General features: G+C 34.5%; 3 protein-coding genes across 6 annotated transcripts; 1 reads left to right on the top strand and 2 right to left on the bottom strand.

The window, feature by feature from the left end:
* Window positions 1-1,236: 1,236 nt before the first annotated feature.
* On the top strand, window positions 1,237-2,721 carry LOC120260998 (SPX domain-containing protein 3-like). The gene is made up of 3 exons (XM_039268647.1): window positions 1,237-1,929; window positions 2,011-2,164; window positions 2,239-2,721. The coding sequence occupies exons 1-3, from the start codon at window positions 1,696-1,698 to the stop codon at window positions 2,607-2,609; spliced, it is 759 nt and encodes a 252-aa protein (XP_039124581.1). The 5' UTR covers window positions 1,237-1,695; the 3' UTR covers window positions 2,610-2,721.
* Window positions 2,722-2,837: 116 nt separating this feature from the next.
* LOC120260996 (translation initiation factor eIF-2B subunit beta) lies at window positions 2,838-8,552 on the bottom strand. 2 transcript variants are annotated; one of them, XM_039268644.1, is made up of 10 exons: window positions 8,404-8,552; window positions 8,142-8,296; window positions 7,354-7,641; window positions 7,084-7,216; window positions 6,296-6,403; window positions 6,046-6,148; window positions 5,847-5,972; window positions 4,141-4,334; window positions 3,336-3,472; window positions 2,838-3,206 (listed from the first exon to the last, which is right to left on the bottom strand). In XM_039268644.1, the coding sequence occupies exons 1-9, from the start codon at window positions 8,454-8,456 to the stop codon at window positions 3,382-3,384; spliced, it is 1,251 nt and encodes a 416-aa protein (XP_039124578.1). In that variant the 5' UTR covers window positions 8,457-8,552; the 3' UTR covers window positions 2,838-3,206; window positions 3,336-3,381. The 2 variants fall into 2 exon arrangements, with proteins under 2 accessions (XP_039124578.1, XP_039124579.1); XM_039268645.1 differs by having other exon boundaries at window positions 7,084-7,213.
* A 911-nt stretch (window positions 8,553-9,463) lies between these two features.
* LOC120260370 (sm-like protein LSM1B) lies at window positions 9,464-12,374 on the bottom strand. Of its 3 annotated transcripts, none has more exons than XM_039267833.1 (6): window positions 12,249-12,373; window positions 12,014-12,158; window positions 10,747-10,815; window positions 10,540-10,655; window positions 10,386-10,448; window positions 9,464-9,924 (listed from the first exon to the last, which is right to left on the bottom strand). In XM_039267833.1, the coding sequence occupies exons 2-6, from the start codon at window positions 12,072-12,074 to the stop codon at window positions 9,847-9,849; spliced, it is 387 nt and encodes a 128-aa protein (XP_039123767.1). In that variant the 5' UTR covers window positions 12,075-12,158; window positions 12,249-12,373; the 3' UTR covers window positions 9,464-9,846. The 3 variants fall into 3 exon arrangements, with proteins under 3 accessions (XP_039123767.1, XP_039123768.1, XP_039123766.1); XM_039267834.1 differs by having other exon boundaries at window positions 12,014-12,147; XM_039267832.1 differs by having other exon boundaries at window positions 12,014-12,374.
* Between the last annotated feature and the right edge of the window lie 3,287 nt (window positions 12,375-15,661).

Here is a 15,661-nt window from a genome sequence, read left to right as displayed (position 1 = left end):
CTCTCTCTCTAATTTTTTTAATTTGTTTAATAGCCTTTTTGAAAAGAATTGTTTCCAAAACCCAACTCCATCCAATCCAATTCTATCTCAAAAAAGCATTGTTAATACGATATAATACTATATATATATATATATATATATATATATTAAAGATTGTTCACATTTGGAGTAGATTTTATACCATAAGGCAGCCAGAATTCCACGGAAGGTTTACCGGATATTTGAGGATATTCCATATCATTTTTAAATTCCAATAATCAGATTGGTCCACACGCATTAACTACTCTTCTTCCCAACCAAAACATCTATAGAAGAGTGACTTTGTAATTTTGAATTGATTTCAAGCCTTTCTAATATTTCTGCAGTTATGCTTTAAAACCAGTGGCCGATTAAATATAAATATTGGCTAACGAATTTTTTTTAACTATAATAGTGAAGTTAGGGGATTATTTATTATCTTTTTATAAGGTCTCATTATTTATTTATTTATCTTGAAGAAATGTCTCATTATTTAATCAATAGAGAAACTGTGAAATTGAAGGTAAAAACAAAATTATAAAAGTTTTTTTTTTTTTGAATAATAGACGACAAACGCCATTTTATATGAATATAAAAAGTACCAAATAGTACTAGAACCCGGGTGTACAGTATATGTACAGTATGAAAATAATATAAGAATCCCGGACGAACAATATATAAACAATATTGTCGAGGGAAGGATTTGAACCCATGACCTCCCCTTTATATTTTGATGTCATACCATTGGGCTATCCAATGGTTGACCAAAATTATAAAAGTTTAAAACACCAGAAAAAAAAATTTCACTAAAACAAGCTTAAAAGGGAGCAAATTTATTTTTATTTTTTTAATTTTATTTTCCTTCATTTCTTTTAAGTCCTAAAGAAGTCAGAGACGTGCCTTTGCATTAATTCATGATTGTAAACTTGGACAAATTTAATGCAAACATTAAACAAGTGCCTGCCAAAAGACTACATGATAATGATCTTGAAATCTGTTTGTTGTTTAATGGGACAAATAAGATATCATTAAAAAAAACCAGAGTGGTCCATTTAACTTTTAAAAGAACTTGTGACAAGATATATTAAAAAAAATTCCTACTTTCTCAACTTATGCACAAGCCCTTGAAGACTTAAATAATTTCAAGGTTTGCAACAGGGTGTAAGATGTAAAATTTAAATACCCAATAATATTTTTTTTAAAAAAAAGAATCACCAAGCTACTTGATCCTGTTCATAATCATTAAAAGAATCATATTTAAAAAGTTCAATAGAAACTCATCCAAGCTAGAATTCAGTCTTTTGTGGAGAAAATTAGATTAAATTAAAACCACTATTAGAAATAGCAAACTACTTAAGATTGAAATGGTAAAAAGGTATCCCAAAACAGTGGAGAAGAAGATTCCATAGAATGCTCTCATATCTCAATAAACAAAAACCCTCTTCAGTCCAAAGTCTTCAAGCATGCTAAGTCCTCCCTAAGGGAATATGCTTCACAATGCTGTCATTTCTTCCCTACGTCCCAATCCAAAACTTCTAAACAACCCTTGGCATATGCTTTGAGACATTCCATCCCCTCTCTTTCTCTTTCTATCTCTAACAACTCAATAAATTCACCAATGTTCTAACTAATAAGTGCATACTGATGGTGTTAACTTGAGTAATAGAAACAATAAGAATGAAGTTTGGGAAGAGGCTCAAGAAGCAAATTGAGGACACAATCCCTGAATGGAGAGACAAGTTCTTGGCCTATAAGGACCTCAAGAAGCTTGTAAGGCTCATGTCCATCACACCCTCGTCATCGACTGACTTGAAGGTGGAAGAGGAGTTCATTCATCTCTTGAACTCCGAGATCGAAAAGTTCAATGGATTTTTCATGGAGCAGGAGGAGGAATTTATCATCCGACTAAGAGTATATATATATAGTTCACACAAATATGAATAAGCCATCAATCAAGTTCTACTTTGTTTAATTGTGTGTCTGGGATTGTAGGAGTTGAAGGAGAGGATTCAGAGTGTTATCTCAACCGCACATGAGCAATCAGAGGCAGTCTATGCGGCTGAGATGTGGAGATTAAGGAAAGACATTGTCAACTTTCATGGAGAGATGGTGCTATTGGAAAACTATAGCAGTATAAACTACACAGGTATGAGTGTGTGTTGTGTGAGGTTATATAGAGATAGACAACTACTTCAAGTTCATGGTTTGATGAATCTACAGGACTGGCAAAGATATTGAAGAAGTATGACAAGAGAACTGGAGGTTTGTTAAGGTTGCCATTCATTGAGAAAGTGCTGAAACAGCCTTTCTTCACAACAGACCTTATATCTAAACTGGTAAAAGAATGCGAGGACACAATAGAAGTAGTGTTTGAAGTACCTCAAGAGAATGCCAAATTGGGAGGGCGGGACGTGGTCGCAGAGGAGGGGGCAGAGCAGAGCATCTTCAGGAACACCGTGGCCGCACTAGTGACCATGCGAGAGATGAGGAAGGGAAGCTCCACCTATGGCCGGTTTTCGCTCCCTCCGATGAGTTTGCCAGATATTGATCTTGCACAACCTTTGCAACTCCCTTCTCCCATCCCCAGTTAGTGAATGAATTTGTTGTTGAATTTTGTCGCAAAATTTACCTGTTATGTAGAAAAGACAAAACACCTACATTCAATGTAATTTAATGAAAAGTCATGTATTTGGGCTTGATTTAGACATGCTTCTTACCTGGGCAAGCTTGTCCATGATTTGCACTAATAGATTTAAGCTGGAGCATATTCTGCAGACATTTAAAGATATTTATTCCCTTAAAATGCTTTGTTCTTCACACAAATAAACTGGGCTCAAACCCTGACCATGATGACATTGAGCAACAAATATATTTGATCTACACTGATAAAAATCATTGGCAATCCAAACATAAAATAATCCACGAGAACTTGAAGACCCAGAGTCAAGTTACATCTGCCCTACAAATTAAAGATACTAGATCAACAAGCTAAATTATCACTTGGTGTTTCTTCATTGCTCGCCATGTTCAAACGCAAAACAGCTCACGCACAGCCACAGGCTTCCCACTTGTAAAACCTCTCGAGACTTGCTTATGGTATCCCAGTCCTGAAAACTGAGTTTTTTTTTTTTTTGGGTGACTGATAACTAACAGATAACCAACAGAAACAAATGGTTTGAAGAGAATCCCTGTGCACATCAAAAAGTTCTGTTCAAATTTGAGAGAACAAGATTGGAATCATATTGACCATTGAAAAAAAAAGTTGGATATGATGAGTTCAGAGATCATCTGAAATCAATTTCCAAAAGCAAGTTTACCAAATATAAAATGGTATTGAGGATGTCTTAAAATTCTTAATTCACTTCAAGATGTTGATCGCCGTTTCACGACAAAATCATCAGCAGAGTAATAATCTGCAATGAGCCGGTACATATATGACGGGTTATGCCCTCCCCTGCAGAAAGAAAGGCAGAGAAGTCAGGGACATCGCTAGCATACTACAGTTCACACAAAGATGACATTTTTCAGAAAAATTAGGTGAAAAGGAACTCGATGAAGGAAATACAGGAATTCAAGCAGATCAAATCAAACAGTCAAACATAAAATGGTAGTATCAAAGAGATAGATGAATTTCTCAAGAGCATAGCAAACAAAGAGTATCTAAAATTAGAAAAGTAAAAATTAAAACGAGGAGATGAATTTCACAACATTTAGTAGTAGTATAGCAAAGGTTGAATCAAAATATGCCATTGCAGCGCAATATGTTCAACAAAAAAATGGGAAAATAAAAATTAGATGGCCTCCACTTAGACAGATAAGCCAATTGTCAACAATGTTCTCCCCCCGAGCACAAGTTGCTTGATCAAATACTAGCTCTCGGTTTGGTAAATTACGCCATATTTCTCAACAAAAAAAAAAAGAAAAAAAGAAAAATGGTTATACATTACTCAACGTCGAGGGAAATCTATATATCACAATTTGATCTGCCATCCTCATGTTCTAATGGTATCATACTTTTATAAAAGAACCATAAAGAAGTCTATAGTAACAAAAAAATTTCCATGTAAAATAACACATAAGCATCCAAAAAGGATTTATTTAGAAGAAGGGAATTGAGCTTACGTATCAGTAATGAAAAGACTGACAAGGTTGGGTGGCACATAATCAAATGTAGGATTCACAACATGAAGAAGAGGTGAGCCACCCCGGCTAGCAAAATCCATGCAGTCAGAGAATTCATCAAAATCCAGCAAATCAGCTGGGGATCTCAGATCATTCAACAATACTTCTGGATTATGAGGATATAATGGGCACAACTGCAATGTAGACAACGAAGCAAACACATTTACAAAATTGTCAGAATAGCAACAATGCGTATGAATTTGAAATAATAACTAGAATAAAATGAAGTACATTAAACTAAGTGCTCAAAAGATAGCAGAGAAGAAACAATTCATTCAAAAAGACAATGATGCCCAGCTTCGCCATTTCACCTTGAATACAGTAAAGTTTCACAATTGAAGCTACAAACCATCATTCATTCAGGAGTTTGAGATAACAGGAGTTCTTTTTTATAGGTTTTGTTCCAATCTAATAACATGAATAATGTTTTAAGACCATGGATCTTTATACAGGTAGAAAAGTAATGACCCATAAGATATGTTGCAGGTAAGAGGAAACTTTTCTTTGAAATGAAATTACAGATCCTTCTGCAGATAACTTCATAGTAATTTAGTGGAATATGACGATGATAAAGGCAGACTTTATAGAAAACCAGATTTAACATTGTTAGTGAGCATAAAGGCATGCATTATCAGCATAACAAACTCACTCTAATTTTAGTTTGCTAAAGTTCACCCTTTTTAGCAAGATTGCTTCTTGTTGAGATAATATGCTCTTTACATACAGCATTGAATGGGATACACTAATAAAACAGGTCAGCTGCTAAATATGAATTTGGATGTTAATATGCAAGGAGGGAAGGGTGATTAAAGGTGTGCAAAAAAAAAAAAGATGTCACCTTCCAAAATAATTGTTAGGGTGCAGTATAAAGCTAATTTGTTTGGAAAAAAAACTTAGAACTGTTTAAGTACGAGCATACATTTAGATGATAATGAAAAAAATAAGGTGCTCAATATGGAACCTAATAAATATTAAACTGAAATTTTGAGCTCTTCAGATCACTTAGATGCAAATAATTTCTGAATATTGGTGTGCCCTAGCAATACACAGAATTTTACCTAGAAAATTACTCAATGTATCAGTAGGAAAATTTTTAATTTTTTATTTGGCATTCAATGTTGGTAGAATATTTTGCTACACAAACATATTTCTCAGCCACATATAATTGCAATACAATGCTTTCTTATAACTTTTCAAAGAGCTGACCAAACTTTAACCTTACTCTTGAGAATTATGGTATACATAGTTTGAGCTGAATATGAAACAACTAATAACTAGTTTTTAAACATAATCTCTAAGAACATGTTTAGAAATTACAAAACCCAAAATAACATGTATCATTGTACCAGCAACTCCGGAAAGGAATGAGTTAGTCACAAATGTCTTTTCCCGGGTTAAATTTATGAAAGTTTAGGTAGCTAGGTTGCATCCTTATGTGAGCTCTTACATTTACACCTTGGCAGTTGCATGCCAAATGCTCCCCTATATTTTCCCAAAAGTAAAAGGAAGACAAAACATATAGCTTTGCAAACTGTTTAAGTTGAATCTTACAAGAACAACAGTTACCAAAAACATTCACCCTCCAACATATAGTTTAAAAAAAATGCTCCTATGATAGAAGGACTAGCTGAAGACCAAATACGCACCTTGTGACTACCAGCAACCACAACAAATGGTACTGCATGCCTTCGAGCAGCAAGTGCAACCATATTTAACCCAACAGGTGCTATTACTCCACCATTAGCCATGATCGCATGAGCTCCAACTATCACCTTATGTAATGTTTCCAAGTTATGGATAGTGAATGGTGCATTTGTGTAAAGCATGAATAACTAATCAACTTACCATATTAACTCGTGAAATCATTGCAAAAACTGCAGAATCAGTGATTATAGTAGTTTGTAATCCTTTTGTGACCAGCTCTTTCGCAAGAACATGCCCCTGATACCTGATAAGCGGCCATAATCGTGTGATAAAGCCATACAGGCAAATTTGAAGGAAAAACACAGGCTTAAATCTACACATTGATGGTCCATATTATTCTCTGGAATCATGGCTTTTTGACTATCACAAAAGATGATCATAATGAACACACCTTGGAGCACCTTCTGCAACAAACACCCGGAACGATCGCTTTTTCTCTTTTGCTGCACACAGGAATTTCTTGACAGTTCTTGAACGGCCTAAAGTCAATATGACCTCACTAACATGAAGTAAGTAATTCAAATCAGTAAAACTAGAATTTATCAAGAAGAAAATTAATGCATATCATGTGGTGTTCAGCAGTTGCAATAAAGATTCAAACTTACTACCTAGTTACATAAATGGTAATCATTCCAATTTAGAACGCTTGCGCATATTCAGACATGAGCAACAAGGATAGCTACAGCTTAAAATAGATCATAATAAAAGATATGAAAAACCTAGAAACTACAACATGCTCAGATAATTAAAGCTGAATGAGAAGGAAAGCTGCATAAAGTTGCTGGGAAGATAAAGATAACATGTTAGCAGAAGGAAATTGTGATCATACTGAATATCTAGTGACACCACATCACCAGTATTAATATTCTATTCTGGTCCAATCTGGACTATACCTTCTGAGGACCCAGACAACTTCCTCCCAAATTTCCTCAAATTTACATGGTGCTAAAAGATTGACCATGGATATTATTGAGTGTGTTTTGGTTTTATCACTGATTTATATATATGCATGTATGCACATGTGCAAGGCTGCAAAGCGAACTAATCAGATTTCTATAAGCATTTCCAACAAGAAAATAAGTTCCATCATGTCAAAGAAAGAATAAGACAACGATTTGGTTCATTTCTAGCAAGCAAAATAGGAAACTAATTTAGCCATTAGTCATGGAGAAAACATACTTTTGGTGAATATGCTCCACCGCTTGTTCGGAAATTTGCTCATGGCAAGTATCAATGTCCTGGATCAATTCATTAATAGCTTCAATGACACCATGCTTTAGCTTCCGGCTCTTCAAACTCTTATCAGCAGCTGCTAAAAGAAAAGCATAATACAGAAAAACCAAATTTACTTGAATGTTCACTTTATCATAATAAAGTGTTAACCACCTCCAATGCTCTATGAACAAAAGCAATAAAATTTAGATGACAGGATGTTGAGCCAGGAGATACATTTGCTTTTTCCTTCTGAGTCACCGCCAGAAGAAGAAGAATGAGGAACTGCAGCAGACTCGGGAATGTCTTCAAGAAGAGTGTGCAAAGAGGGGGCCCGTAGAGCGCTTCTAGCAGCAGCGGCAACAGCGGCTGCAGAAAGAGCTGGACGATCCTCATGTTCACCCGCATTATCATCATCACTATCGACAGACAGTCCCAGTCCTTCCATTGCAGTTGTAGTGCTTGAAAGGTCCTCCTCTCTGATAATGTGCAGAACCCGCCGAACAATATTTCCCACAGCTAGCTCTGCAGCACCCAGTGAAATATTTAACAAAAACAAATTATTATGGAGATAGAATAGAAATTGGGAATGATCCAAGGAACAACCACAACACTAACATCCAGCACTAGTCACTCTATAAATTTCCAGAAGAAAAAAATGTCCACATGTTGGAAATTTTGGAGAAAACAAGAGAAAAGAACATGGCAAATGAAATTTCAATAATACAAGTAATTACATTTATGGCAAAACAAGTTTAGCTCTAAAAGAGAAGCCAGTTTTGCCTCATATCCCAGCAGAATGAAAAAAGGAAATAAGAGCACCAAAAAAAGGGATTGTTCTCTCAGATGTTCTCTCAGAAAAATGCCAACCCTAATCCAAACCAAAACCACAGGGAAGAGATTTTATCCGAAAACAAGTAATACAATTATAAATATAAAGAAAAGGAAATATTAAAAAACGAATTTCAGAGAGCAAATAAGATCAGCACCATTACAAAATTAGGCTACAAGATTAGATAATATACCAACAGGGTTAGCAGCGATGAGCTGCTCACCAACGGCGCGAACAGCGTCGATGAGAACCGCGGCCTGTCCGGCATGCGGCAGCCTCTGCTGCGACACCACCGAGCGGAGCAGTTCCGCCGTCTGCCTCGCGCTGGCATGCGATCCTTCCACCTTCCTAGAAACTCAATAATTCCACCAAAATTAGGGATTCATATATCGATTTCGAGCTCGAGAAGAGGGAATTCGAAGGAGGAGGAAGAGGAGAAGGGATGGAAATCAAACCGGCGCTTGAGCTTGAGGACGAAGTCGCCGACGAGAGCTTGCACGTCCGGCATGTCGCCGCCGAGCTGGAAACCGAGCCGAGATCCAGAGAACGGCGACTGCTCGTCGTTTGGGTGTGTTCACTGTTTCATGGAGTTCAGGGCTTTAGCCCTTTTATTTTTATTTTTATTTTTATTTTTTTTCAAAATTTTCTTAAATTCTCGAATTATTGCATTCACACCCCTACTAAATAGATGAATTTCATATGCAACCCTGTAAAGTTCCTTCCAAAGTTACATATACTTGTGCAACTTTAATGATAGGAAATTTACCACCAAATAATTTATTAATAGTCAATCTCATTGAATTAGAGTTTGAATCCCACATGAAGAAGCATTTTTGTGAATGTAAATAGTAATTATATGCCAGTAATCCCAGCTTCTATATGTGTGCGGACTTTAACCCCTGTCATGTTTAATAGCGTAACAATTTGCTTTAACAATAAATAAATAAATAAATAATAATGGCAAATTTTCACATAAACGCTCGAACAAATGTGTAATTATTTATGTACTCATTAAAAAAAATTATATTTACGCATAAATATCTGAAATCACAAGACTACTTCCTCCCAATTTTTGGCAATGGTATTATAATAAAAATGTTCAGATTATTTATTTCCCTAAAAAACCAAAACAAAATTCTTCTTAGTGATCATAATGAGTATAATATTATCAATTTCATTGCATATACAACTGTCTACATTTTTTATGATGACCAAATAGCTATTATTTATATAAAATAACTTTGTTAAAACAAGTATTACTTATATAAAAAACTTAGCAAAATTACAAGAATCACTAATATTTAGTATATATAATTATTGTTTAACACTTAAATAATGTCAAAAAAAAAAAACTATTGAATTTACATCAAACAACACTGTTAAATAATGTGCATAAAATAGCAAAAACTGATGAATTTACATCCAACAATACCAACAACACCATCAAACATCCCTTGAGACAGTGCCCTCATATATATATATATATATAACAAAAAAAGTTTTCAATAAAAACTATTATCTGCAAGAGTAGCAGCAGCTTTCTATTAAACAAAGATACCACACTATGAAAAAGAGCTCTAAATTGAAAAGCTCTTCCAGAGAATAAAAACCAAACAATCCCAACATACATAAACAATGATACAATGATTTCTTCAGTGGGAATCAACTTGAATCTCCATCAACACAATAGATAAATCACCAAAATAAAAAGGACGTAAACATTTATGAGCATACTGAATAACACAAGTTTCGGGCTACCGATTTGTGTGTGAACTTCATGGTAATAAATTTGACAAAGAAGAGGAATACAAAAGGCTTAAATCTTAGGATACACCCAGATGAAGAACCGCGATAAAAATTTGCGGTGATTGGCAAGTGGTGAAGAAATGGCAGCTCTATCAGTCCAAATCAAGGAACTCCATCCTCTTCCTCATAGAGCCTTTCAAGTCTGTCGCATCTCTTTCTGCTTTTTGTGCCTGCAAATTATGTTTCAGAGATCAAGTATTGCAAAAGGCACGAAGACAACAATCTGAGATACATACAAGCAGCTACTAGCCTTGTGCAAAATTGATGAACCAGAGAGGGTAGGTTAGAAAAACAAAAGAAACAAATTAGAAAGTGTAACTAATTGAGGTAATATTTTGAACACAGGAACAGAGACAATAAATCAAAGATGACAGTGCAAAATAATAATTTAATTTAATTATCCAAGAAACACAAAACAATCAAGCAATGCAATTTCAAATGCCATAGAAAAATAAATATTTCTTTTAGTTGCTTTGCTAAACTTGATTGATATGATATATTAACAAACATAACAAATATGTCAATTAATATGAAGAGGATAAGAAATGACAATAAGTCCATGTAATAGTCTGATCATACAGGCAAAAAGAATATTGCCGAAGTTATGGCGTGTATTGGTAATAGAACTTACCCTTTTAATTTCTGCTGCTGAGACACTAATCATTCTAGCAGGAAGTTCTTCCTTCTCCAAGTCCTTCACATTCAAATAACCAACATATTAAAGTAAGAATGTGTGTTCCTCAATAACACATCAATAGTCAACCACAAAAGAGAATTCCTTTTACCAGTTCCCCAATTAAGACAACATTCTCCCCACGGATCACATAGAGACCTAGAAGGATATCACAATAGAGATCTCCTACAATTACTCGCTCACAGGCACCTTCAAGAACAGCATTTGCTTTGGGGAAACAAAAGAGTACCATGTATAAGCAACTGAAGAACATATGCCCAAGAAGGCAATACAAACCAAGGAAATCACAGATGGATACCAAATTGATCGAAAGATCGAAGAATCCCCAAAAGCTTCCGTCCATCTCGTAACAAAACAAGAAGCTTTTCTGTTGACAAACACAATGAATCAAAATAAAGAGGGGCTATCAGAACTAGTTTTACAGCAGAAGTTCATTGTGTTAACTGAAATAGGTTGCAAAATGCACAAAAAGAGAATGGTGATTGTGGTTCAGCCATAGTGTTTGACAACTTGGGAATTACCAGGTACATCACATAACTCACATTATAATAGTGTATACTACTATAATAGGAATTAAGATTCAAGAATGCTTGTTTGAGCATACAATCCTCCTGTATTTTGAGTTTAGCACAAGGCTTGAGGCATATAATTTATTGATCACAATAGAAAGCAACCAGCTAATCATGCAACCACAGCTCCATGGTGCCACACTTGATAAAACAAATATCTATTATGAACCTCTCTGCTAAGCAAGTAACGATGCGAAGTTGCTTCTCAAATTTTGAAAAATTGAAGACACTGAGATCCAAACTCTTCTACAATCAAAGATTAATAAGTCTGCCCTTGGTTCAGCCACTTACACAAAGAGAGAATTATTATAAGACGCACTTTACAAATCCCACAAAATAATTCCATCACTTTATTTTGTGATTAACTTTCGTCATTAACCAATAGATAAAGTGTTATTTTTACATTGGCTTCCTTGTGAGGTTCTCAAATTACTGCTTGACATGCGACTCAAGGAGATACGATAATGATCTAAACTGCCCGGAGATCCTTATATTTTCAGAATGTTCATCGCAACAAAAATTAACAACATTATACTACGAAGAGCATCTGATGCCACAAAAACCAAAGCAATGCCACTAAATTAAGAAGACTTTGAGCTATAAAATTACTAAAGCAAGTTGTAACATCGCAAACACAATATGGAAAACACTAATACGAAAAGAACTGAACACAACAACCTACAAACGAATCAAAGAAACACTCCATTATAACTACTAATTCGTCAAAAATAACCAAAAAAAAACAAATTTAAGAACAACGGCATCCAGAACAATTGACGCGACAAAGCCCAAAGCAATACAGTCAAATTCAACGCTCTCAATCTGAGAAGAGGGCAAAGTCTACCATCACAAACACAACATACAAACACCAACAAGAAAAGAGCTGAAAATAACAACTCACACACCGATCAAAGGAAAACCCCACTTCATCGAAAATAACAAAAAAGAAACAAATTTTAGAACAATGGACTAGAGAAGGGAACACAAGGAGCTTACTATCGAGGTAGCTAGCAAGAGAAGTGGAGAGGAACACATCCTCCAGTCCCGCCCCCGACATCACGTAACCCTAATCCTTTCCGCTTCTCAGAAGTCAGCAAAGAGTCTCCAAGAGCCGCCGCAAAGAGCATTGACTGGCAAAATCCTATACAAATCAAAGATTTTCCTATGCTGATAAACCTCTCAGTTCAGGGAAAAAGCAGCAATCTTTGAGATCTATAACCCTAATTCGCACCAGATCCAAGACCCAGAGCCTCTGAGAATCCAAACCCTAGAACTATCAATCGGGGGTCGGAGAAGAGAAATCGAAAAATCGGAGCTTTAGCTCGCCGGTCTTCATTCCTTCTGGTCGGTGCCTCGAGATTTGGTCTCCAATAGATAATGCAAATATAATATAGAAATTATTAGCGGATTCGGGCGAATGGGTTTCAAACCCGCTAAGAAAACAGTGGTTTTCTCTTGGGAAATTTGCATATCAACCCTGTATAATATACATATTTACGTTGATAGCACCATAACAATCACACCTCACAATACCGCACTTCTTTAAATATACCATTTGATTAAATGTTAAAAGATTATTTTAAAAATTTGTAGTATTATTTTTTATTATGTAATATTTTCTAAATAATTGGATGATTTTTTATCATATATATATAAAATAAAAATAAAAAATCTTTTATATATATATATATTACTAATGTGATAAGCACATGCACAATAGAAAAATATGTGAAGATCCACTCTTACACTTTCACCTAATTCACATAAAATTTGAATTACAAATCTGCACTTATAACTAAAATCTTATTACCATCAGCTTCGAATTCAAACAATAAAAAATTTAGTAAATTAAATCTTTCATATTCATTACAATGCATAGATGATAGAGGCAAAAGAAAATTCAAAACAATGTTTTCCAAATTAATTTGCTTCTTTGGTTTTAGGTTGCTCTTCTAGTCTCAACAACCAATGTTACTATGTTTTTTTCACATAATTTTCTATACAAGTCAATGTGATTTGTTTATATTAGTTCATAATTTACGTGTAAAATATATATATATATATAAGTTAATATATAAACCTCTCCGGGAGACCAATATTTGTATAAACCACTAATAAGTTAGTATATTTCTTTTTTGGATATTTATAGTTCGGATCACGGTGGAGTCCGTCCATACTAACAAGAAGTAAACATAGCCTCTTAACTTTTGGGCGCGCTACATATTCACTCAATGAACCGACCAACAACAATGGATGGGAAACAGAACGCTTGACATTTTCATATCTAATGTCTTGATTGAAACAGGTCACACTAGTCTTCTAAGAATCACTTTGTTAGGGAGAATTAACAGAACAATCACAGCCACAAATTAAGTTAGTGTTTTTGGTGACACTATAATAAATGTACTATTCTCGGAAACTCTAACCATGTTGATACTTGTGTAACACTTGGGAACAATCACAACCAAAAAATTAGTGTTTTTGGTGACACTGTAGTAAATGTACTATTCTCGAAAATTCTAACCATGTTGATACTTGTGTAACACTCGGGAACAATCACAACCACAAAGTTAGTGTTTTTGGTGACACTGTAGTAAATGTACTATTCTCGGAAACTCTAACCATGTTAATACTTGTGTAACACTCGGGAATTCACCAACTGTAATTGACACTATAGTGTTGGTATTGTAGCATCACAACTGTAGCAATTTGTGATAATTCAAAAACCTATAATTAACGCCGCTTGAGCATGGTTATTAAAGCAGCCGTGTTGAATTCTAAAATTTTCTAAAATCTTCATTCTCTCTTTTTTTGGGCAAAAATAAAATATAAATCAGGTATAATGAAAAGATCAAACATACAACCAAATGTAAAAACAATTTAGAGTGAAATTTTTTTTTTAAGGGTAAAAAATCACAGGACTCTAAGACCACTTAAAAACTTTTTTCCACTATATCAACAAGGGATAATAATGTTTTCTCTAGATTCTCAACTAGAGAATTACACCATAATCAAGGTTATCATAGGTGTAAGGTGCATTTGGGCCCAAAGGGATCTGGGGGCCTAGGCGCAAGGCGCAGGTGCACACCCGATTAACACTAGGCGCACCAATCACCACTAAAGAAAATTGAAAAATTAGAAATAGTTGTACTAAATATTAATTTGTATTAAATTTTTAAAATGTCTTAAAGATTAATATCATAGAAGACAATCAAGACTTAAAAAAAAATTACATAATAACATGCAAAATAATTTTCAAATGTTTAATAAAAAAATGCGATAATATGATATAATGCATGCATCTAGTCCAAATCCTAACTTGTATAATAAAATCTAAATTTTACTAACTATCATCAAAATCATTAAGTTCATCATTATCCAACATCATCAATTTCCTCTTCAAATTTATCATTTTTTTCATCTAAATAGTGGATCAGCCCAGAAAAGAGAGATGAAGTCTTGATTCTACTTGGTTGGTTGTGTGTTGGTCACCCTAATTTAAACGGTTTTGATTGTATGTGAGCCCATTTCATTTTTAATCATGAAGATGTGTGGATAAGATTAGAAGTTTAAACTAAATATTTAAAAATAACTAAATAAATTTGTTGATGTTACTAAGACGGACCTAGGCCCATCCCTCGAGCCTTGCGCCTAGGCTCAAAGGCGCGCGCTTTTATAACAAAGCCCGCCTGACATCTATAAATGTGCATGTTGTTGAGCCTTGAGCCTGAGACGCACATGAGGAGCACCTTTGACAACTATGACCATAATAGTATTATCAACACAAAAACTACTTCCAAACTACATATATCATCACACATAAGCATAGATATAAGAAGACACCAAAAAAGAATTTAAAAATGTATCAAACCGAATCAACATGAAAAGTTTCTTACAAGTGTTCTCTATCCAGAATTTGAATGAAATCCAGGACTATATCCCTGCCAGATAGTCTTATTCTAGCTCACTCTCTTTTGTTTTTTGTTTTTCACTTACATATAATAGCTTTTCTCTTTCGTTTTTTTGTTTGTGCGTAAACACCCAAAGTTGATATAGCGTTATTTATTTATTTTTAATTCTGCATATGGACTCATTTATTTATGAGGTCCCACCAAATGGGAGGTACTCTATCACACTAGACGTTAGCTTCATTTTTATAGTTTCACCCCTAATGGCTACTAATATTATCCCCTTGTCTTCTTCGTTATTTCACGTGAAGGTTGTTTTCTTTTTAAATATATTAAAATATCCCACGTATTAAAAAATTATCTCATTATTATTTTATTTTATTTAAAAAAAACCTCAATAACTAAAGTACGTACGTAAAAGTTAATATATTATTATTTTTAAAACATATGCAATATAATAAAAAATTATTATTTAAAATTTGAGTTTAAGAAATAAATCATGTTTGCAGAGTCCAAATTATTCACTTCCGCGCAGCTAGATCAATTGACATCGGATTTTTTTTTTGTAGGGCTTTCGTTTCGGAGAGACCCGGGTTTAAATTTCACTTCGCACAAAGTGAGTGTACAGTGAGTACCGCTTCCACATGTATATCCTTGACTATTTTTAAATGGGGGCACTTGTTGTCTATTTATCAAAATAAAATTATTCGCTCCATTCTCCTCTCGCGCCTTCCCT

Source organism: Dioscorea cayenensis, chromosome 5 (assembly GCF_009730915.1).
Source record: "Dioscorea cayenensis subsp. rotundata cultivar TDr96_F1 chromosome 5, TDr96_F1_v2_PseudoChromosome.rev07_lg8_w22 25.fasta, whole genome shotgun sequence".
NCBI lineage: Eukaryota > Viridiplantae > Streptophyta > Magnoliopsida > Dioscoreales > Dioscoreaceae > Dioscorea > Dioscorea cayenensis.
The sequence above is the reverse complement of the archived record's forward strand: the minus strand, read 5'-3'. Positions and strand labels throughout refer to the sequence as shown.